Source organism: Sander lucioperca, chromosome 14 (assembly GCF_008315115.2).
Source record: "Sander lucioperca isolate FBNREF2018 chromosome 14, SLUC_FBN_1.2, whole genome shotgun sequence".
NCBI lineage: Eukaryota > Metazoa > Chordata > Actinopteri > Perciformes > Percidae > Sander > Sander lucioperca.
Window position 1 is genome coordinate 24,212,934 of NC_050186.1, and position 25,157 is coordinate 24,238,090.

A 25,157-nucleotide genomic window follows, 5' to 3' on the forward strand; every position below is an offset into this window, starting at 1 on the left:
TCCTTAGAGTGGTGGAGTAAAAGAGCTGAAAAAAGATGAAAACTATCCAATCCAAACCTATGTATTTGCACATTTCCTCCACTTTTTTTCATCTGCCGCTATTTTCTTGTTACAGTATTTCAGCTATATATCCTGAAGGAATTATTACGTGTAGCAATGTGAGCATGGCAACACCATAGAAAAAGCAGCAATTAAATGTGCAGAATCTTATCTGGTACAACTCACCTCTGCAATTTTGTTTTATTTTGTTCTTTCTTAAACACATTTTGAATATATTTCTAAATTTTAGATTAAAGTCAGTACTCTATGTATTTCTCCTTCATGCTATATACACATGCTTACATTCAGCTTTTATTTTGTTTTCATGATTTTTACATATGGTTTCTCACATGAACTGTGAACAAAAAGCCAAACTGTTATCAATTTAAAGTATTTTCTACCATTGGAAGAAACTAGTTTAGACTGAAAACTGCACAGCCAGTTCTGTGGCTTATGCAGAATAACCAGGATATCGTTTCCAGAGTGAGATTCTTTTTTTTTTCATGTAAAGTTCTAATTGCTTGAGCACCACAAAGAAAATGTTGTATTGCATTAGGGTGTCAGCAAAGTCCCAGAGGCAAATGCATTTAAATCCTTGGAAAATATAACGGAATTATCTGCACGGCTGGCTAGACACCTCCAGGAGTTTGTGGTTTTATGAGTTGGGTGAAGAAACCCTTTAATTTCAAGCACTCTGCCCATCCAGGGTAGCAATTGATTTTAAGTGTAGTATCTGTCTCTCCACAGGGAGGCACCCAACAGCTTTCACAGTGTCTGGCAGACCGTGTTGGGTGGAAGAATGTCCGGCTGGGTTCTGCTGTGACGGCCATATGGCAGGTAGAGTACAGTAACAGCTCACTCAGGGATTGATGAGGCGCGACACAGAGATAACAGCTTCCTCAGTGGGGAAACAGGCCGTCTCCTGTGAAGGCACTGTCTGTTCTGCCTGACTGTCTTCGTTATCCACAACTAAGAGACCATGAAGGCTCCATGCATCCCTTATGTGTAGAGCTCTACCTCGATAAATTGTTTATTTCTAAGTATTTTGGTTTTGGACATTTGGTGGGACAAAATAAGCACATTAAAGTTGTCACCCCGGGCTCTGGGGAATTGTGAGGAATATATTTTCATACTTCATATTTTTACATTTTATTAGAGCTAAAACAAGTTTGGTGAACTAGTGAATCAACAGAAAGAGAACAGTCAACTATCTTAATAATCAATCAATTCATTGTTTTGATAGTAACAATGAGGTGATAGTAAGTAAATATCTTTGTGTTTTAGACTGTTGGTTGCTTGGACAAACAAGCTATTTCAAGAGGGCACCTTGTGTTGTGGGAAATTGAATTTTTCATAATGTTTTATAGACCAAACTTTTAAAGTTAGTCAATAATAATGAAAACAATTGTTAGTTGCAGCTCTACATTTTATGCACTAAATAATTGATTAAACAATTTAATTTTTTTTTTTTTTTTAAAACAAATCAAATGAATTCATATTTAAAAGTTAAGTCATTTTACTCCCAAGTACACTGCAGTAATATTAAGAATAGGAAGGAGAAAGGGAAGAAAAAGAAGAGTATTATGTGCAGGGTCACATGAGGCGAGCCTGTCCAAGCATGCATAGGGTGACAGGCAGTCACCCTTGACATTTTGCCAGTCTATCACAGGGCTAACACATGTTGACAGACAAACACACTCACATTCACAGTTTTAGGCAATTTAGAGTTTCCAGTTCGCCTTAGCTGAACTGGAGCACCCAAAAGGAAACCCACACAGGCACAGGGAGCACATGCAAACTTCACACAGCCAGCGCGGTGGGATTCACACCCAGGGCCTTCGTGCAGCAAGGCTATAGTGCCCTGATGCACATACAAATCAAAAAATATAAAACCAGTATTTTAGCTTCTTTGAGACTTTGGGGAAAGCTTGTCCAAATTCAAGAAGCTGGGAAACCTTTTAATTTGAAAAAGCCAACTGTCTCTGCTCCAAATTACAGAGGGACTTCAATGTTTTAAAGGTCCCATGGCATGACAATTTCACTTTGAGTTTTTTTTAACATTAATATGAGTTCCCCCAGCCTGCCTATGGTCCCCCAGTGGCTATAAATGGTGATAGGTGTAAACCAAGCCCTGGGTATCCTGCTCTGCCTTTGAGAAAATGAAAGCTCAGATGGGCCAATCTAGAATCTTCCCTTTATGATGTCATAAGGGGAAAGGTTACCTCCCCTTTCTCTGCTTTGCCCGCCCAGAGAATTTGGCCCGCCCATGAGAAAGAGAGAGACATCATGGCTTGCAAACAAGTGAAGCATGGCAGTTGGTCAAGGCCACACCCCCACCCTCCACCTTGCCCCCCCTGTCTCTCTCCTCCTCAATAGCATTTAAAGCTACAGACACAGAAATGGCACATCCTAAGGAAAGCTCATTGTGGGACTGGCTCTAGTGGCTGTAATTCTGCACCAAGGCTGAATTTTGGGAAAGAGACTTCAGATACAGTATTAGGGGACCACTAAGGTCTATATAAAAACATCCAAAAAGCAGCATGTCATAGGACCTTTAATGCCTTGTGAATAAAGATCTATTTTTTAAACAATCCTAAAGTAACTAGGGATCCAGTTAAGAGAGCTAAAAATACAATAAATTTAATTTCTAATTTTCAGCATCCAAAAATATCTAGCTGTCTTACAGTCTCAGAGGATAGGAGCTTTTGTATGTTGCACAGTGATGTTCTGTGGTGGGTGAGTTTTAATTATTACCAGCGGCTTAAGTTTAGTGCATGTGAGACCAAGGGAGTTGGCAAACAAGAGCTCTGCAGTGATTTAAAAGCCAGTAATATACAGTAGAACATCTTGCCATCACAATGTCATTTAAGCACCTTTTAAAGTTTATTTTACCAAATTATTTGCATTACTACAATATCCCCTTCTGTTATAGCATACCTATTGTCAGAATTGACATCCATGAAAATACAAAACACAATCTAATAGATTAAATTATAAAACTAGGCCTCATGTATAAATATCTCCTAAGAAGCTATGTTTCCTTCACTGTTCAATACATGATTAATGAACACAGCAGCCTGTCTGGATATGTACTGTATGGTATTTAATGACGCTTGTCGTGAATCAATTCATCAAAGGCTCAAGGTTTATGCATAAACATATTACCACACATCTGCATTAATTGTATGTAGAATTGCAGAATTTGGCTCCGAAGAGGTAGTCATTTAGTCAATATAATTTCAAATAGGCACAGTAAGATAGTTATGAAACTATGGGGACAGCTACTGGAAAGAAGTAATATAAAGTAATTAAATTAAATACAGTTTGTGCGTACCGTATTTGAAATAAATTGTGTCCAAAATCAGTCAGCCAATCACACTTATAAATAGCTCAACACCACCAGAGAGGATGTGCTTGCTTATTAAATAAAGCTGTATTTCCGTGTATGTGTTTCAACAGGATGCTGAGTGGGCCAAGGTGACAACCACCACCAACACCTTCTTGTGCAGAGCTGTGATTGTCACCAGCCCCCCTCACTTGGCAGGTCAGTGTGCGTCTTCCACCTCTGTCGACTCGCCAAATGAAATTCTCACTGATGCAGAAGGCAAATATCCTCCTCACTCATTACGTCAGTCAATGACGTAATGAAACTGTGCATCCATGCAGATAAATCTTTGATTTTCCTAAATCTTTTTGGCTCTGGGGTGTGGCAGTCACTTCGGTTGAAGTAAATTCCGTCTGAGGTCGGGCTATGGGCTGAGGAATTGCCAGGATTGGATTTTGAACCAGAGCAAGAGTTAGGGCCAAAACTTTAACGGGGGGCTAATGTGACATTCGTTATGGTTGGCTGTGGGAAGTTGAAAGTGACAAATACGTCATTACCAACTTCTCTGCAATCGAGCTACCGAGGAGGGAAAAATATGGACCCCCTGCAGTAAGTGTTGCTTTTGTCGAGAAGCAGAACGTTTTATATGAACCAACGTAGCATTTAAAGCATGCCATGTTAAAAATCAATACTTCGAAGTAGGGCTACTCGATTATGGAAAATATCATAATCACAATTATTTTGGTCAATATTGAAATCATGATTATTTAACACAATTATTTATTGATTTTTGGAAAGATACTGCAATTTTGAAGTTAAAAAACACTGAACCAGTTAAACAAATCAACAGTGAAAACACCTTAAACTGTGAAATTTCCCTTAAAGCCCCAGTGTGTAACGTTTGTAGTTGTTCATTATCAAACTCTGTATTGCCCTTCACAAACTTGTCCTTTTTCATGAATATTGACCACCACTAGGGTTGGGCGGTAATACGGTAATAGGGTATACCGCGGGGTCTTAAAAATAGCAACCGTATCAATTTCAATAAGTCATTAAAAAAAAACATGCAATGCACTTATATAGGAGACAAGGATTAGATATTAAATATAATTTATTTAATGCCTAAAAATGCTTATGTGTGGTTGTCATCACATGACAGTGTGGAGGAGAAAGAGAGAGAGAGAGAGGGGGAAAGATGGCAAGTCGCGCACTGAGTGACCTGATCTCGAAGAAGAACACCACTTCTGCAGTTTGGCAGTATTTCGGGTTCCGACCTAATGAGAAGAGAGAGGCGGTAAATACTGACGAGGCAATTTGTAAATTGTACAATAAAAAGGTGACCGCGAGAGATGGAAACACCTCTAACCTAAGGTCGCATCTCCGAAACAACCACCCACTCACTGCTGCGAGGATGCATGTGGCCCAGAGTTCACTCAGTGCAACAGTTTCAACGCCTCCTGCTGATACCGATGCAGGACCAACAACAACTAGGTCCACCGCCAGTTATACGCAGCCGACGATAATGGGGGCCGTTGGGAAAACAACAAAGTACAAAAGGGACAGTGTCCGTTGGAAAACCTGTACTGATGCAGTGGCAAAATACTTGGCAAAGGAAATGGTCTCTTTCCATACGGTAGAAAAAAAGTCCTTTAAGGACATGGTAAAGGTCCTAGATGTCCAGTACGAGCTGCCTGGACGGAAGGATTTCTCACAAACAGCCGTCCCACATTTATATAATAAAGTTAGAGACAAGGTTCAAGTGCTGCTGTCAGAGGCAGACAGTTATTCCTTAACAACTGACATGTGGTCGTCCGTTAACATGACACCATATATGTCCCTGACTGTCCACACCATTACACCTGAGTGGAAACTTGAATCCAAATGCCTCCAAACAACGTATTTTCCTGAGAGTCATACGGCGGACAATCTTGCTGCTGTGCTCAGAGCTGCACTTCAGGACTGGCAACTTGACGAGAAAAAACTTTCAGCCATAACCCCTGACAACACTGCCAACATTTCTGCCGCAATCAGGTCCCTGCATTGGCCGTGGCTTAACTGGTTCGGTCACAATCTAAACTTGGCTGTCACAAATGCATTGCATGACCAGAGGCAGAAAACCGAGCGCGCCCTCGGACTATGCCGTAATATTGTCGGGGCCTTTTCACACAGCTGGCAATGTAAGCGTGGACTCCACAAGAAGCAAGTGGAGTTGGGACTCCCAGAACATAGCATGTCATTGGACCTTTAAAAGGTGTAAAAAACGTAATGTACAAAATTATCGTTTTTCTCGATAGGTAGCTGTTTTTGTGATCCTTAGGAGACGAAATCGTAATCGTGATTACAATTTAGATTAATTGCACAGCCCTACTTTGAAGACTTTTTATTTATTTAACAGCATACATTACTGGAAATATGTGTTTACTCTGTTGTGTGGCCAGCAATGTGCATTTGACATCATGTGGTGGCAGTGAGTTTGAGAAAAACATATCCAACCCTCGAGTAGAATCCACTTTTTTCTGGTCAGAAAATAGAAATCCTGCATTCCAACTTACTATCAACTGCAGGGTAAAATAGTGGGCGACTGTTTGGCTGGTGCTTGCCACGTGTAGGAGTCGGACACAAACCAAGACGTGCTATACCGAGGCTGGTGCCGGGGCTAGTTTTTGCCAGGTTGAAGGGGCTGAAGCTGAATCTGAAGCTGGGGGCTTACACTGGATCTGTGCCTGTTTGTACTAAGCTGGCAACAGATCTGTCACTCAAAGCCTCATACTTAGAGCCATGGACCATGGCCAGGATCCTTAATGAGACAAGTTTGGGAGCAGTGTTGAAGTATGGACCATGGATTGCTCTGGCTCGGATGCCACAGTGCCACACTTTGGCCTTAAATCAGTGTGGGGAGATTCACAAAGGACTTTCAAAAGCCAAAGTCAGGCCAGTGATTAAGATGTCACCTCTCCCAAAAAGAGTCAGGAATAAATGAAAGGAAGGATTGCTGCTTCAAGTCATCTGTGTGACATGTTTCATTTTAATTCGGAAGTGGGTGAAGTGGAGCAGCTTTCGAGTTCAGGGGGAGGGGGCTTGAATTTTGATAGTGACTCCTGATGATTCCTCCCTTGGACAGTTGAAGTGTAAAGCATTGTTTACAGTATCCATAACCTCTCATATTTTGTTTCTTATTTTATTTTCATATTAGTTTGTTTCTGACATTCCTGATTCATTCACAAGACAATATTCTCTTTTTAATTAATGAATGAGTAGATGGATGAATTAACAAAGAGATTAATATTCTCTGGGGTCCAAGAGGTGCTTGGCATCAAAAGACACCAAGCACTGCATTGACACACACACAAAAGCAAATGCTGGATATGAGCAGCGTGTTCTCCAATATATCACGTCTGTCCTATTCCTGGCTCCTGGATTTATCTCCCCATTCATCCATCCATCTTTTATAATGAGTTCCGTCAGTTTTTTTCCCACCTTTTTTTGTTACCACTTCTCTCACTCACCTCAATGATTTATGAACTGTTTGGTTTCACTGCATATGAGATTGCTATGCATAAAAAAGGATGAGCTTAGAAATGGGAATTTTGAAGATGTAGTTGAAGTATGTGCATATATTAGTTGTTAAATAGGCCCAGTGTATATTCATTTTGAAAGAGTATAGTAAAAAAAAACAATTAAGTTTGCACAGCATGCAGTTGGAGTATAATGCAATTAGGCGTATCGTCTAACATTCAGCAGTAGTTACAGAGATAGCTCTGCAGTTACTAAATTAACATTTTGTTTCAATGTGTTTTTCTGTCTCTCTGCATCAAGTAGAAAGTTCCTGGCAGAGCATGCTAACCGTGTGGCTGTGTGTGCACATATTTGTCTATGTGGGCATGTGCAAGTATATTTATTGTAAAGTGGGTGAAGTTCTTGACGTCACTTGCAAAAGTCGTACCTGACTAAAGGGGGATTTCATCTGATTGCAAGGGAACCTGACAGACAGCTAAGCAACGCTATAACTGATGTTGCCATTTATCTTCTCATAGAGGAGGAGCTGCTGTAATGACAGCAGGCTTGGGCAGTGGTGAGGAAACTATTACATCTGCCACTCACGTTTTAATGCAGAGGTTTGTTTACAAAAGTAGAAAACAGGTAAGCAGTGCATTAGCATTGATTTGCCAAGTGACACTGTGAGCCAGGATTCTAGGCCAGTATCTGCTGTGCTGTGAATGAAGCTAAAGGAGCCTCATTTAGGGATTAAACATGAAGTGGGAGCTGAAGTGATTGTGAAGATAACTAACCTAATGTGATTTTTATCTTGCTGAACTTAAACTCTGTGGAAATGAATTGAGCTGTGTGTATTATGCGTGTGTTGATGAGCAGGCAAATATAGTAAATGTGCCTTTGCAATGTTTTGTTTCTATTAATGGAAACTGTTAAAATCTTAAAAAGGACATACCATGCTCAATACTCTTATAAACTCTTACAAAGTCATTTCTGTGTGGAGCCTGACAATAATGGAATTTTGAGGCCAATACTGATATTGATATTTGAGAGTTTGAAATTGATAAAGATGTATTGTCAGCTTATTGGTTTTTTAATGTCAACACATAACATTAACAAAAACATGTTGTCTAGGATACTTTAAAATAAAATAATTGTGACCAAAATATGTAGGCTACTCCGTGAGTATATTATATACTCCTGTTAATACTATCTGGTGGCCAGATTTTGAGAATTTAGAAACAGTGTCACCATCACAAGCACATTTTTCAACGGTATTATTAAAGAGGTGTGTCTAAACTGCAACAATTAATAATAATAATAATAATAATAATAAAATAAGCCCATATAATGAATGAATGAATAACAGCAATTAATCTGCTTCCAAGTCCAATTTGACTCTTTGGCAGCATAATAGTGTGCATGTAAGATTCCATCACTTTTAATAAGAAACAGATTTTTTTCAGGGCCTTGAGTAGTCAAAATGAAATGCATCTTTTGTTTGTGGTCCACCAGCTACATTTAATTGGCCATTTATTTATAGGAGATTAAAAGCCATCCAATATTAAAACTCAGTTAAATGAATTCTAAAACTAATGAGGGGGAATTTAGCCAAAAGGGTCATCCTCCTTGAGTCTATTTTCGTCCAGCCCAACAGGAGAAATTATTAAGTAATGGTGGAACTGCAGTGTGGGGAGAGATGGGGGAGGGTTTCTGCTGCTCCTACTGAGCCCTTCAATTCCAATAAGTGTCAAGGGGCTACGTACGTAATTCAATAAAAAGATCTGTGATGTAACGTGCCCATAGATACAGGAATCCATCTTTAACATTTGGATTAAGTGGTTAGTGAATAGTGCTGCCTATTTCTGATGGTCCTACAGATTTATGACAATGAGAGCAATTTCTTTTTTTTCTTTTTTTCTTTGGTATCCGTCTGTCATTACTACCTCATCCTTTTGAAATGACCCTGTGGATACCTGTCCACAGTTATGGTATAAGAGGTTCTTATATCTTTTTTTTTTTTTATTAAAACGTTGACATTAAAGTCTAATGTGAAGGCTTTTTCTCTTTTCACATGACCATTATCTCAGCCGCACACTAATTGCTTCTTCTTCTCCTCCACAACAGGCTGTTACATCATATGCTGTGCACTGCTGTTTTTTTAGCATGAAAGAGACGATCCAATTTCACAGCATATGCAGGCACAGCCACGAACTAAACTTACGCTCTAGCTAGCTTTAGCTTTTTTCATACCTTTTAAAGTTTCTTTGCACCGCTCTTTATAAGTTGCCATTCGCAAGCTGCATCTTTGAATCATTGTCCCTTTGATGTTATGTCTTGATTTGAGTGGTTTTCATGTTTTACTTTTCTCATCCTTCTGACAGTCAAAGGCACTGAAAGTGCCTGTGCGCTATGGTGAAAGTTCAGAGTGAGAAAGTAATGGAAATTTTGAAGCCGAAGGCTGTCACAGATGTAACTCACAGGTCAGTGACAGAGGAAATTGAGAAAGCAAGGTCAACATTGTCCAGGAGAGCATTCACACAATGGAGTGAGAGAGAATTTAAATGCCACAGTATTCTGAAAGGAGAAAGTAAAAAGAGATTAAGAGAGACGGAAAGGCGTTAAAAAGACTGAAAAGAAACCACTCAGGGGGAAGCCATGTTCGTAGTCAGAGTGTTAAGGGTCAGGAACCAGCACTTGTGCAGATTGCTCCGGAGCCATAAGACACCCTTGAACTTGCAGCTGTTTTCCAAAGATGACAGAATGCAAAAAGCAGTCTGATGAACTGTCAAATGAGAGTACTTCAGTTCAGAGAATGGCACAGATGGGGATAGTGTCAGCAGTGTCCTTAAGGGGGAACTTTTTACTCCTCCATGTCTGATCCAAGGATAAACCCTGTCCTTTTTTGACTTGTACATTTCATCCCCTCTGGGCAAATTATAAAGCAGAGATTCCTTGACTCTAATAATTCAGGATACTGATTGCCATCGTAGAGATTGTTCATATAATAAAAAATAAATTAAAAAAAAGCTGGCTATGAAAATACATAAATTAATGAATAGGTTGTAACTGAGTCAAAGGTTGTGTAGCTCTGCATATTAAAAGATCCAAATGGTAGGACCATATAAATAATGTAAACATACATAATTGAGGAGTTGCTGCAGCATTAGTCTGCATATCAAAAGATTTGTCAATCAGAATTATGGTACTGGGGGATTCTATTGTTTACATTTTGATAGATTAAGGCAAATATACAAAAAGTTGTCAAACCCTTTAGAAATAACCATGCCATGCTAAGTGGTCCTTTGAGCTGTTGAACATTGGCATGCTCCCGAGGAAAATGCTAACAGGCTGATGTTGAGTATGTATACTATTTACCATGTTCCCAATCTTAGTTTAGCATATTAGCGTGCTAACATTTGCTTGTTATCAAGTACAGATGAGGATGATGGGAATGTTAGTAGTTTTACACGTATTTGGTAAAATACCATTGATAGGCCTATATAAAGTATTAAGAATTGGACAAAATCTAATTTTGAGCTGATGATGGCATTGGAGGAAAAGTCAGCGGAACACCAAATTCATTACAATTCATCCTGAGGTGGGGCATGATTGTGCGTCCAACAATCCATCCAGCAGTTTGTTGAGACATTTCACATAAATGTCCACGTCATGGTGGCACTTGTGGGAAAGTCATCTTGGCACCATTGATATCTGTACCAAATTCCATAACAATCCATACAATATTTGTCAAGCTAGTTCACCAAATGTCAAAAATGTCAATCTGCTGGTAGCACTAGATGAACGGTCAGGGGGTACCAAAGTCAAGAGGAATCCATATTTCGTCCAACTGACACTGCCTTCCAAGCCACTAGCATGGCTAAAATTGTAAATATGCTACTCTCTAAATCATGAAATGGCCTAGCTCCTAATTGGATCTCTGACCTGCTCACTGCTAACAAACCCTCCAGAACTCTTAGATCAGACGCTGGTCTCCTAACTGTACCCATGATCAGTAGTAAGTCTGGAGAAGGTGCATTCAGTCATTATGGGCCCACTCTCTGGGACAAACTGCCTCATGATATACAATGTACCACAACTGTGTTGTCTTTTAAAAGCAAGCTTAAGACCTGCCTGTTCTCTCAGGCCTATAGCTAGCTTGCCTCTATATCGCTGTCTGTCTCTTTCCCACAATCCATTCCTCTCTCTCTCACTCTCTTTGGGTATGTGTGGGTGGTTATGTTTATGTTGGTGGGTGGGCAGGGGATGACACATTTGTACAGATATACTTAAATATGTTCTATTTTACTTTGTTCAGAAGTGTTTTGTGTGAAACACATTGAGCTTACATTGTATAAAATGTGCTATATAAATAAGTTGTCTTGACTTTCGGAGAAGTTTGCTATTTTCTTTAATAACAGGCGTCAGAAAAAGTCACGTGTGCCTCTTTTTTTGTATGTTTGTGTGTGCAGATTGAAGGTATGCCAACTCAACAGCAATTGTATTGAAGCTGAGGACATTTTGTCATTTTTTAAGCGCCTCTCTCTGTCTATTGACAGAAAAGAAATCCTCAGTAATTAACCTGTGGTGCCTTCAAAAGTAAAGTAAGAGCCTTTAACAAGTCTGGAAATTGCTGGATGACAGAAAAAATGCATGACAATATTCTTATTTTGTCACTGATGTCTGTTTATAAGCAGTACTCTGTCCCTATTCATCAACTAGCCACGTTTTGGGCACAGTATCAGATTGGTGTGCTTAATCTTATTTACATAGTTTATATGAACTGCCATCCTGTTGAACCTGTTTATTCACATCATCTTGATTTAACTGTGATGCTGAGTTGTGATGAAGTTTCACGAAAGAGTCACAGCAGATTTGTGCATGTTAGAGTGGATGACTGTGTTGTCACTATAGAGCACTTTAGTGTTTAAAAGAATAAGATGCCAGAATACGTCTAATTTAGCCATCAAGAATTTAACAAATAATGAGGTAGAAGGCATTTCCTGCCATCAACGTAGGTGGCTTTGGTTTCAAAACAAGCAGCTTTATAGATATGACACCACTTGACAGATCTTATGTTATGTGTACAGTGCTGTCATTTGAACGTCTAAGTGACCATGTCAAATTAGTTTGGAGCCACTTATCATGTCACTGTTTTTCAATTTTACTGCTTCGGCCTCATCAATTTTGTTTAGCATTAAGGGCATTATTTTGAGGTTGCTGACAGGCTCTTGACAGCTTCTAAATGATGTCTCACATCTTCCACTGGTTCATTCGTTAAAAGCCTGGCTTTAGGCCAGATGTCACTTCACTTGCCAGAGCAGGCACAGAAACAGTCTGGCTTCTCTGCATGCGTGGCATACAGTACCTCTAACAGTACTGATGAAGTTACTTGACTGCTCTCATATCAGTGAGATGGAGCTTTTACAGATGTAAGTGCTGCGATTAGTACTCTGCAGCACAGCAAAAGCCAGAGTACTATTCATGTCATGGGTATTTCTTTGCAAGGCCATTAATGTCAATGATTCAAGATAAATTCATCCTGATCAATAGAGGGTTTAGCTCAAGTGTGTTATCAGTCTTTCCTTTTTTACTCTGTCTTTAATTAAAGCATAGATTTTTTTCAACATTTATACGTAAAGTACACCAGGTAAGACCAGGGGAGGTGGATTAAATGGAACTAAAAAAAGAGCAAGTCATTTTTGGGATTCATGTTGAACTCTTGTTTCCCCCACAGCAAAGATCCACTACCATCCAGCCCTGCCCAGCCAGAGAGAATTTCTTACCCAGAACATGCCTGTGGGCCACATGATAAAATTCATTATTACCTACCAGACGGTGAGTAACGGAAGATAAATCACAATTGAACCCACGTTTGCTTGAATGTTAAAGATACAAATTTAGAAACATTTGTTTTAAACAATCATTCGTTGTCTTCTAAACAGTTGTTGCAGCATTTACATATTTTTCTTCCCTAAAGGGTTTATCTCTAAATAATTTGGTAGATGTCAACTCCATAAAGTATAAAAGTGATTTAGTTTATGAAGAAGGTTGACTATAGTGGTTTATTAAATTAGCCATACTTATGTGGTGTGTTATGTGAAGTTATTTCAATTCATGGGAGATAGTAAACAGCATTTGTAAGGGGCTGAATTGCAAACTAAATACAATCGATTACAATTAATTACATTAAATGCTGGTCAGATTTGATATTTTACAGTTGCAGCATTGGGGCACTGCTCACTTTACAAAAGCACATCGCAAGCATTGCTTACACGCAATGGCTGCTGCGTCACATTGCACAATTGATTGTTGCATGCAAATTGCAGTTACATTTATAAGTCCTATGGGGTTATTGTATGCTCATGCATGGATTGCAACTGCTCCGTTATGCCGTTTTGATTAGTGAAAAGTGTTAAAATAAATGATCTCATGTTGCAAATTTGGTGAAATGGGCCACTACATTTGAATAATCCCCACACTATCAAGTTGTAGTTTTCAGCCATTTAGGACCAGAAATACATTTAAAATCATATTGTCTGCGTGCAACTGTTTCTTTCATGTAAAATTCAAGACTGCGTCCCAGCAGTGTCATCAGCAGAAGTGAGGAAAAATTGTTTTCAAATAGCTATTTGTTTACCTATCAAAAAGAAAGCCAGCAGCAGACAGCAGTCAACTCATTTGGAACAAGGTCTTTATAGATCTCAACACTTTGTGTGAAAAAGCTCCTAGCACATGAAATTTGATTTGTTTAATATCTTCCATTTTGCACTTTACACCCACACAATTAATTAACAAAATGCTTGTGCACCTTGTTAGTAGATTAAATGTGTCTACTGTAATAAACACAAAGTCATTAGTGCTTGGGTCTATGCCTTGGTGTCTTGCCAAGATGCATTTAGATTCTGATAAACAAGAAAAATATTGGTCACTGATTTATCATATAGTTTATTTGATATTCCATTTCTTAGTATGTTACATGATTTGAAAGCTTACTTAGAGTTATGAATATGACATGTTTATGCAAAGTGTAAAACAGGAAGTAGGGCTTATGTGACTGAAACATGCAGTACCTTCACATTAAAATAGCAAAGTGAAGGTTTAGCGGTGTGGATGAGTGTAAACATTCCCGTCATATGGGAGGCAATGATGGAACGAAAAGCAAAAAAATATAGACAAAGCAAGGTCAGAAACACAAAGATACTACAGACCAGTGCACTAAAGTAGGGATTCACTGAGCCTACTTTTGATGCCTGGTCTTTGGATATCGGCTGACCGAACTCCGATTCCATACCTGAATTAATAAGCGCTATGCCTCACTGTGTGGAAGTGATCAGGCTTGACCTAAACATTGCTTTCCAAATTTTGTAAAACAAAATGTAACAAGTAAATAGATAGATATGTACTACATTGTTATTTATTATTAATAAATCATACACTAGCAACTTGGTAAACAAGTGTATACCTTTTATATGCAGGGACAAATTGTTCAAAACTTGAACAGGAATTCAAATTCCAGTATATAATGTACCGTATAAAGTAAACTCAGCAAAAAAAGAAACGCCCCTTTTTCAAGACACTGTATTTTAAAGATACTTCTGTAAAAATAAAAATAACTTTAGAGATCTTCATTGTAGAGGGTTTAAACAATGTTTTCCATGCTTGTTCAATGAACCATAAACAATTAATGAACATGCACCTGTTGAACGGTCGAAAAGACAATAACAGCTTGCAGGCGGTAGGCAATTAAGGTCACAGTTGGTGCAAGGAGGCATGAGGACAGCAGATGTGGCCAGGGCAATACATTGCAATGTCCTTAGACGCCTAAGACAGCACTCCAGGGAGACAGGAAGCACAGCTGATCGTCCTCACAGTGGCAGACCACGTGTAACAACACCTGCATAGGATCGGTACATCCAAATATCACACCTGTGGGACAGGTACAGGATGGCAACAACAACCGCAAGAACTAGCCAGTCTGGTGCAGTACATGAGGAGAAGATGCACTGCAGTACTTAATGCAGCTGGTGGCCACACCAGATACTGAGGGCTACTTTTGATTTTGACCCCCCCTTTGTTCAGGGACACATTATTCCATTTCTGTTAGTCACATGTCTGTGAAAATTGTTCAGTTTATGTGTTAGTTGTTAACTCTTTTAATGTTCATACAAATATTTGCACATGTTAAGTTTGCTTAAAATATAAAAGCAATTGAAAGTGACAGGATGTTTCTTTTTTGCTGAGTGTATATATAAACATAGAATTAAATTGAATAGATCAGCCCCATTGTCACTAGGCCTGTAAAAATTCCAAATTTTGCTGGACAATTAATTGTCTCAGAAATAATTGCGATAACAATATTATTGTCTCTTTTAGTGACATAATTCATTTATTTTTGTATTACTTTTTCAAACAAATTAAAGTTTAAATAAATCTCAGGATACATCTTTTGTTATATATCACTGTTATATGACCCAGATACACAGGTTCACAGCCAACAAAGTAAACCACGCCTCTTTATTATCATAAAACATTGTATTTTTTTTTAAATTAACAAAAAATTAAAAACAGAGCTTTATTCCCGTCAATAAAAAACAAAGCATTAATCATGAACAAAAAACAGAGCATGTTTAATTTCTCTGGCTTTATACGGCTATAGCATGGATGTATTAAGAGAACTGGATACAGCATTCGGCGGGAAGCCCCATTCATTCCAATGAGAGTGCTCAAAAGCGCATAAAGCAAACATGGAGCTCGGATCTTCCGCGTTGACTGGCCCATGACGTCATGATGGACATGCGCACTAGCAACAGTTTGTGTTGTCGTAGCAACATGCTCATTCATGAGCTTCTCTCTCGAGTCTCTTACAAGTGGCGAACTCATGAACTCGCCGTTTCATTGTATAAAATATTCACTAACGCTAAATGTGTTTTCGTTGTGCCCGATCGTTTACATGCTTATCTAAATAAATGATGGATGTATTTAGACAACCAAGGAGATGTAATTATTATGTCGTGCTACTAGCTAGCTAGCTAGCTACTAGCTAGTGCTAACTCCTACGGTTAGCCTGCAGCTTCGTGAACAGAGCTTCTCTTAATAACATCCATGGCTTCAACTCTCATCCACGTTACAGGCTTTACAGCATACATACCATGAATGTATTAATAGAACACATGGTGAATTACAACCATTAGTGTTAGCATTATCCATTATCACAGCTACAGGACCTCGGGAGAACCGCCATATGAGCATGCGCAGTGCAGTCTGCTTGCGTCCATTATGCGCCGTTCATCATGCCTAGTTTAATAACTCTGGATTCGGCTACTAGTAAATGTTAAAAATGTTAAAAACATGACGTTTTAAACAAGGACCTTTTAAGTGTTCGGGCTGGTAAGTTGATGCACCCCAAAAAAAATGATGCGCTGAAATATAGAAGTTTCTTTCGCCATGCAAAGTCTATGTGAAAACTCTTTCTGGGCCATGGGGTACAGTTCCACCCTTATCCGCTAAGCCCATGGTGGCTTTAAGACATGACGCTCTTCCTGGGGGCTTGGGCTACAGCCCAAGACGTTTGGAGTTGCTATGGCAACAAGTGACAGCTGCCGCTAGCATAGCATTAGCTAAACAGTCCGACCAATAATCACTTAATTTGGCACATCTAAGTAAAATCAACAATTGCCATCAACAGTCATACCCCTTAGGACCTTAGCAAAAGTTAGCAAATAAGTTGTTCTGTACAGATCAGAAAAATAAAAGCACAAATCACCGTGGAACTACGTTAGCATAATGTTAACGCTTATGAATCACGTCCATTTCCTGCTACAGCATCGTCTTTTACGGTAACGTTACTAAATAAACAAAGCACCATAGTAGAGTAAACACCACAGACGGACTAACTACATTACTTAAACACATGTAAAAGGTGCTTCATGGATTTTTAATGTTCGAAAGCCAGGCCTAATTGTCACCAATACCAGATCCAGCTATTTGAGTCAGTATCTGCCCGATATCCAATATCAGTATCAGATCGGTGCATCCTGACACTAAACACTGATAAAGGTGAAGTGAAATTAAGCCTAAGCCAAGACTGACAACAAAGAGCTGAAATACTAATCAAAACAGGTACAGACTATCAGATGTAATTATGCACACGGGAAACAGACTGAAGGCAAAGTCACACAGGCTGTCTGAAATCTCTCCATATTTACTATATGAGTTACATTTACTCTCCATTTTATTTTAGTGTCCAAATTCTGAATGTGTAAATGTATGCAATATATTTTCCTCAAAGATTTCCACAAATAAAGAAAAGATGTAGTGTCTATGGCAGGGACACGCTGTACGCTTAAGTGTCCAACATTGACTTAGGCTGAATTCAAATATCTGGACTTTTCCAAAGTTGTAGACTCACACTTGACTGACTGCTATCTTACTTATATACTTATATTGCACCCCTACGACTTAAAGATAAAGGCTGTTTAGGGCTGTTTGAATACATTGACTAACAATCAGATCTGATTACAGCCAGTCCTTCCTAACATATCTTACAAACCTCAGCAATTGCCTTCAAAAGTGTCAAGTGTCAGCAACTGGGTAAAGAAGCACATTGGCCATGGTCAAAAGCAACTTGTAAAAAGGTTATTGAGCAGAACAAAGTCCACCGATCCGGAGGCCCTTTCACCAGGGCCAAGGTCCCTTGTGGTGTACTATCAGGACTTGAGAAAAGCTCATGCTTGAAAACCCACAAATGTCATTGACTGGAAGCAGGTCTCGCATGAAAAGAGTGGGCCAAATACCTCCACAGTGTGGTGAGAGACTGATCAGTTTCTACAGGAAACATCCCGTTGTACTTATTTACATTTATTAAGCCTAAGGGGCAATAATGTTTTATCACAATGGCATTGAATGTTAAATTATTGTGATGTGTTGCTTTAAGTAATCATTTTATTTATTTAAAAAACTATTCACACAGGGTCTTTCACCTTAAAATAATCCAAAGGGAAAAATATCAAAATACTCAAGTCCATATTTCCCAACGTTATGTTCTGAGAGAAATTAGGTAATTTGTTTGCACCTCATTTACCTGCAAAAGCTTTGAGATGAAGACGCATCCAAGACTAAGCCACTATATGAAGACAGCTGAGTTAGCAATCAGAATCTGAGTGGTGGCAGGGTGACGTCACTGCCCCTGTTAAAACTGCAACCCCCTTGTTTAATAATGCAGTTGGTGATCTAGTGTGAATGGTTGAACAAATTTGTTCAACCATCACTCTAGTATGAATTACACAAGGTGACGTGAGATGTCCTCTAACAAAACGACATCCAGTGGCCATCTAGGGCTATAAGATCTAAGATTCTAGAATCTATTTTTCGCAGAAACAATATCACCTTACCCTTATAGGACAGATCTTTGCATCACTTTTCAAAAGTACTTCAGTTCATAACAATATTCTGAGGTAGTTGGTGTTTTAAAATGCCACTGAATCGGGTCAATCTAGATTTAAATGACCTCATCTATAAAAACAACAATGACATCATGTAAAAGGTAACTGTGCGATAAAGCTCTGAGTGTAACATCACTCAGGCCCACTGAGTTTAGATGAATGGAAATTATTCCTGTATAGAATAAAAACGGCAGTGCATAGCACAGCTTTATTTAAAGTACATCAAGAACTGACAGCTATGCCAAATGCAGGGAGAGCTAAAGTGAGTTATTACTGGACACTGATGAAAATCACTGAGACACTTTGATAGCAGATGGCAGCAGACACCTCTCTAGTAGAATATATAATGAAAGAGAATACTGAGCTGACTGAGCAGTTCACTGGAACACTCCTGTCACATCACTTGTGCAAGCCCATGGACTCTGCATTTTCAGCATGAATAGTTGAGTCTGCTTTGCTGCCTTGGATTATCTTCTCCACATTGGGGGGGACAATCCTAGAAGTACCAGCTTGTCCCTCTCATGATCCAAGTCATAAGAGGCAGCCTCAGGCTGGGCATCACATCTGTCCCTTCACTTACCTCTGGCAACACTCACCAATGCTGGGTAATTTGTCAGGGCATATCTACAGCAGTTGAATCTGGAAGTAAGTCTGAAGACTGGATGTAAAAGACTGAACATCAGCAAATCCTAAAGCCTGAAGGAACCTGTTTTTATGTGGTGACAGGTCAGGTTAAAGACAGCAGCAGGTGTCCTGGCATGAGGTATAAAGATCCATTTATGACTATCTGAACAAGGTCAAACAATATCCAAATTATGACCAGCTGGGACAGCTGAGACTAGAACACTGTGTGTTTGCAGAACTGCAACCTTGTCCAGCATGCTGTGTATTGCCTGGAAGTGCCTCTTCTCATCAGAGTGGCTCCTAAGGTCTAGAGTAGGACGAAGGTATGCCATAATACTTCCTGCTTGTTGATTACTCAAATTAGCCTCCATTAACTTCAGTTATCTTAGGACAGATGTCATGTACATAAAATGGATGGGTCTGGCCTGGAAGAAAATATTTGAATAAAACAAAAAGGATGGTGCGTCACCATAGCAAAGATGTGTTACAGATGTGTTTATGAGGGATGGCCAAGTTAACCCGGCAGCCCTCATCAATATAGTGGCATGTGTCATCTGTCCAGCAGAGAGCCAAGAACTTAGCAGAAAAAACAAGTTGAGAAATAGTTAAGCAGCTAAGTGTACATTGTAAAACTATTTTTCTTTTATCAAAATTTTTTTTTAATTACGTTTTTATTCGTTTTAATGATATTGATTTTGATTGATAGTATTAATCAGTCAAAATTGTCGGTTGACGGTTAATCATTACCATCCATAGCTGCAGCCCTAAAGCACAGTGCAACATAAATTAATTTACTTTTTTACCCTACTAATTGTTTACTGTAAGTTCAGTTGTTCTTTTGCGTTCTCTCCTAAATTTCTTCAAACTAATAACTAGGCAAGACTAATGCAAGACAACTGGGATATTTAATTATTTTCCTCAATACTTATTTATCAAATCAAGTATTTATTTAGGATAAAAAAGAAGCAAAATGAAAGTAACATGCAGAAATAAATGTAACAATCAGACTCACAAATACCCCAACCTTAACGTTATAGAGATACAGAGTAAATTTGCATGGGTGGATAAATGAGCACATTATTCAAATACATATGCAGCCTGCGTACACACACACACACACACACACACACACACACACACACACACACACACACACACAGTAGTGATACAAAGATTGCTGACATTATTTTAAGTCACAAAATGAGTATATGCATGAATAAAAAATGTCACAGTATAGTGTCATTTGATGCTCTCTTAAAACAGTTTGTATTGACCAAAAGCCTTGGTTGCAGGTTCATCAAATTATTACATGAAGCAGCAAGGTAGGCAGCAAGGTTGCCAGCAGGCTACATATAGAGTGTGAACTGAAAGGAGACGACTTACCACACACGCACGCATTTATTTAAAGAATATCAGCTTTTGTCATCACAAAAAGGATCCAGATTCCCAAAGGCTCGATTACACAGTTTGAGGAACTCTTTTGTTCCTCAAAAGTTTAGGCTCTAAGTAGGCATCAGTGTACCTGAGTTGAACACTGAATGTAAAACGGAGAGATTAAATTGTTTGCACTGCATCCACTTTTCATAATGTCTGATGTGATATATGTTTGTAATATGGTTTTGTTGTTTGGATAAATTAAGTGTATTGTTTTTTTTTTTTGTATTTATGTAAAACAGTGTACATCTTGCAATGAAAGACAAATTTGGGAAATATTTTCTGATAATAAAGTGAAAACAAATCAAATATGATGAAGCTGTGAACTGTCTGTTTCTCTTCAGGCTTTTTGGAAGGAGAAGGGCTTCTCTGGAGAAATAGTGGCAGGATCCTCCAGTGAGTGTCCATTCTGTGTTACATTTGATGCCACCAGCCCCAGCGGTAATGCTGCTTTGGTAGGCTTCATTGCCGGCCAGCAGGCTTCTCGATGGAGCTCCGAGGAGGTAATGGGTCATCAATGTAAATACAATGAAAGAATTTATCTATTATTTAAACATGTTATAATCTATGCTTGTAACACAGCAATGTCTCGTGCCATCAGTTAGTATTTTAATTGTGATTCATTATAATCTCATTTTAATTCATAATGCGTAGAAATGGTAAATGGAAAAGGTAATTGAAGCATATTTTGTCCATCATCAGTATGATATACAACACATACACATATGTATGTATGTATGTATGTAGGTAGGTAGGTAGGTAGGTAGGTATGTGTGTATATATTAGGGCTGTCAAAATAACGCGTTAATTTCGATTAATTAATCTGAGAAAAAATAACGCGTTAAAAAAAATAACGTCGATTAATCCATTCCATATTGACGTTTGACCCGGAGCCGTTCTAGCCACCATTCCACTGTAAAATGAAGGAGGGAGACAAGAATGCGTCTGCCTGGATCATGAACTAGAAAATTTACTTAAAAAAAAATCTTCTTCCTGCCAACCCTGGCTACCGAAATCTGGTGCCACTGATATGTCTGCACTTCTCTCTGGTGCTCTGAAGACGATACAGGCAACACAAACACCGCTGCATGTGACGCTAGTTAACACTATACTTGACAGCAGCTAACGTTAGCCTACCGCTAGCTAGTTAACACTATACTCGACAGCAGCTAACGTTAGCCTACCGCTAGCTAGTAGCTGGATTAAACACGGTTACAATGCTGACAGCTAACGCTGAACGGTGTAAAGTTTGACTGTGTTTTACTGTAGAGGACTGTGACTCAACACCGGTATGTAACAATCTGGAGCTGCCGAGCTGCCGTCAGAAAAACAACACAGACGGTGCGTTCAATGAAACTGGTAAACTACAGCTTCGTGGTGCATTTGAAGTTATTGTAAATGTCCTTGGTGGTTGTTTTTGTCGTTCAACAGCAATTTACTAGTGAAATAAGTTATTGTTATACATTATTATTAAATCATTTAATTTTGACCATATGGCCTTAGCAATAAACAAGCCGTTCTTTAATGTCACCAACTGTTGTTTAGTACCCTTTTGTTTTCTTTTCTTTTTTTACTTTCTTAAAAAGTATCAGTTCAGGCACCGTTAATTATGTATGCGATTCATTTCGCTTAATTAATCACAGAGTCTGTAATTAATTAGATAAATTTTATTAATCGATTGACAGCCCTAGTATAATATATATATATATATATATATATATATATGGATGGCTGGCTGGATGGATGGGTGGCTGGGTGGATGGATGGATGGATTCAGCTGGGATATGCCAAATTGTGGACGGGTATGACATATTCTATTATCAAGTGAGATGTCATAGTTTTCAATAGCTTAACTCTGAAGTCTGGTAGTTTCATTAGACATAGGTCTTATTATCTGTTCAAATTCCAATATATAGTACGTGTACATTATATACAAACTATGTCTCCTCCTGGATATACAGTACTACTGTACTGGATTTTAACTTTAACCCTTTATCATGCATGTTTAGGGTTACGCCTGGTTAACAATTTGTATGGACACAAATGCAAAATAGTGTGCATTGTCATTGGCAGCATGATGAATATTGTATGCGAGAACAGCACAGCACATAGACTGAGGAGAACAGTGGTTGCTCCTGCCAGCTTTTAATAACTATTACTTTGGTTAATATAGAAAATGGGTTTTTCAACTCAATGCTGCAGTCTTTCAATTACATTTTTTGCAGTACTATTTGCTGAGGCACTGAGGTACTCAAATTGACTAAGTTATTGTATTATCGCATAATACAATATCAAGTGTTGATAAAAAAAAAATCTGCAACTTATTAAGGATTCATACAAGCCTAATATCCCTTAATGCCCAGGTTGCCAATTGATAAGGTCACATTTCTACACTTCAGTAGTCTATACACTTCTGGGATTGCTCTGGTGACGAAGGAAAAACTTTATCCAAGCACACGGAAATATGGATAATACTCTTAGATACAACCCAGTTAAAAGAGCATGTGAGTGAGGCTGAACAAACTGTCTCACAGTGTGTGGAAACAATGCACAAATATCAAGCAAAACTCACAGAAATGGAGGATCGCGCACGACGAGATAATCTTCTTATATTTAATCTAAAAGAAGGAGTTGAAGGTGCAAATGCTCTGGATTACCTGTGAGAGCACCTTCCCAAGTGGTTTCCTGCTCTCGCCGACGCCTGCCCGGAGCTGATGCGATGTCACCGGCTTGGACGCCTGCCTGAGCGAGGCACGGGGAGTGAGCTGCAGAGACCACGGCCGCTGATTGTTAGATGTCTCCGGTAAATCGACAGGGATCGTATTCTCAAAGAATCCAGGAAAAATCGCTCTGAAGTGGCTAATATTCAACTTCAGTTTGCAGCGGACTACAGCGAGGCCACCTTGAAGCGTCGTAAATTATGCTACAAGATGATGCATGAAGCCCGTATAAAGGGGTTTCAGGCTTACCTTCTGTACCCAGCGACAATAAAACTCACCAAAGGGAATGCCAAGCATTTATTTCAAGACGCAAGTAAGGCTGAGCTTTTCATTTAAACTATAGAGGATTAAAGTAACTCCAGCGCAGTGACCCCCCTTTTTTTTGTTGTTGTTGTTTTGGTTTGTCATAACGACTGTCATTTTGATAAAATTCCTGGGAGAGTGGATCTATTATGAGCGCTGACTTATTTTATGTATGGGGGGGTGGTGGGAGCTGGGAGGGGGGTGGGATGAGTGGGGGAAGAGTGGGAAGGGAATGTTCAATCACCAATATTTTGTTTTCTACCTATCTTTTGAATATATTTTTGGATATATGGAGATTTTTTATTGTTATTATTTAAAACTAGATAAGTATAACACTGACAAGATTTGATACTAGAGAGTAAAGCATGCATGATTTTGATAAGGACCTGGACCCTGATAGCCATGGGTTGAATGAAACAGGTGACACTTCTAAATATTATACTGACTATGAATTTAATTTAAATGTTAATTCAAGGGACAGTCTGTCGCTTGTTCATTTCAACATCAGAAGTCTTTATGCAAATTTTAATAAAATGAAGGATTATATCACTACATTTACAAGGCGATTTAATATAATAGCACTTTCTGAAACATGGATTAGTAATGAAAAGGGTGTAGACTTTGAACTAGAAGGATATAAGTTATACCATGTAAATAGATCAGAAAAAAAGAGGAGGAGGTGTGGCATTGTATGTTGACAGTTATTTGAAATGTAATCTTGTTGAAAAAATGTCTATTGCAATCGAGGGAATCTTTGAATGTGTAGCTGTTGAAATTGATATGGGGAAAAACAGGAATGTGATTGCTGCTTGCATTTATAGAGCTCAAGGATCCAAAATAGATGTTTTTCAGGACAAATTTGAACAATTACTTGATACACAGAATAACCAGAAAACACTTTTAATAAGTGATGATTTCCATATTGATTTTCTCAATCAATCTAAATGTAAGTTTACTTCAGATTTCTTAGATGCATTGCATACAAGATCTCTTTTTTCTTTAATTACACAGCCTAGCAGAATTACTAGCTCGTGTGCCACATTAATTGATAATATTGTCACAAATAATGTTCAAAAAATTGTTCAAAGTGGATTATTGATAAATGACTTAAGCTATCATTTGCCTGTTTTCACCATATGTGACATGCAACCTGAGAGATACAAGAGCTCACATCACAGGGTTTCCCGCAGCACTTTGCAGGTCGGGTGGCCCGCCTAAGCTGGGGAACCCCACCGCCTTAACTAGGTCGTCAAAAAAAAATAAAAAATCTCGGACAATAGTGCGGACGCGCTTGACACCGCAAGCGGGCACGCACGCCACACGGCCGAAATGAGAGAAAGAAAAAGAGACGTGGTCCGTCGCTGTCTGGAGGATAAGTAGCCAGTTGATATCGCGCGTGTGTCCGTGAGAACAATCGCCAATTCACCGTCGCGTGTGCGTCGGAGTTTGTCAACAAATGTGCGGCAGCCGGGGCACGACCGGGCAGAGACGGGGTGAGTGGACTTACCGGAGTGTTGGCATACGGCAGGCAGAGAGCATTTATATATGTTTCTCTGTCCTATTCTTCACATCAGTGAGGCTTTCTTCTCTTGTTTCCACGAAGTGAATACATGACGAAGTGACTGGAACTATCCATCACCTCTCGCGCGTGGATTCTCAACGTCCCGGCTGTTGCTGCCCGGTCTTTGAGACACAGCTGTTGTCTGGTTTTTTTTTTTTAATCACTACACGCGGTTCACAACACACGGTTAGTTAGCGTAGTTACACACAGTGAAA

General features: G+C 39.0%; 2 protein-coding genes across 2 annotated transcripts in view; one reads left to right on the forward strand and one right to left on the reverse strand.

Moving 5' to 3' along the window:
* Positions 1–25,157, reverse strand: part of LOC116034804 (coxsackievirus and adenovirus receptor homolog) — a 92,734-nt gene that overhangs the window by 39,591 nt on the left and 27,986 nt on the right. The gene's annotated exons all lie outside the window — the stretch shown is intronic.
* si:ch211-127i16.2 (probable flavin-containing monoamine oxidase A) overlaps positions 1–25,157 on the forward strand; it is a 54,843-nt gene that overhangs the window by 5,057 nt on the left and 24,629 nt on the right. Inside the window, exons 6-9 of the mRNA XM_031277540.2 lie at positions 787–876; positions 3,499–3,583; positions 12,594–12,694; positions 20,703–20,861. Coding sequence (XP_031133400.1) covers positions 787–876; positions 3,499–3,583; positions 12,594–12,694; positions 20,703–20,861 — 435 coding nt within the window. The remainder of the gene's footprint in view (positions 1–786; positions 877–3,498; positions 3,584–12,593; positions 12,695–20,702; positions 20,862–25,157) is intronic.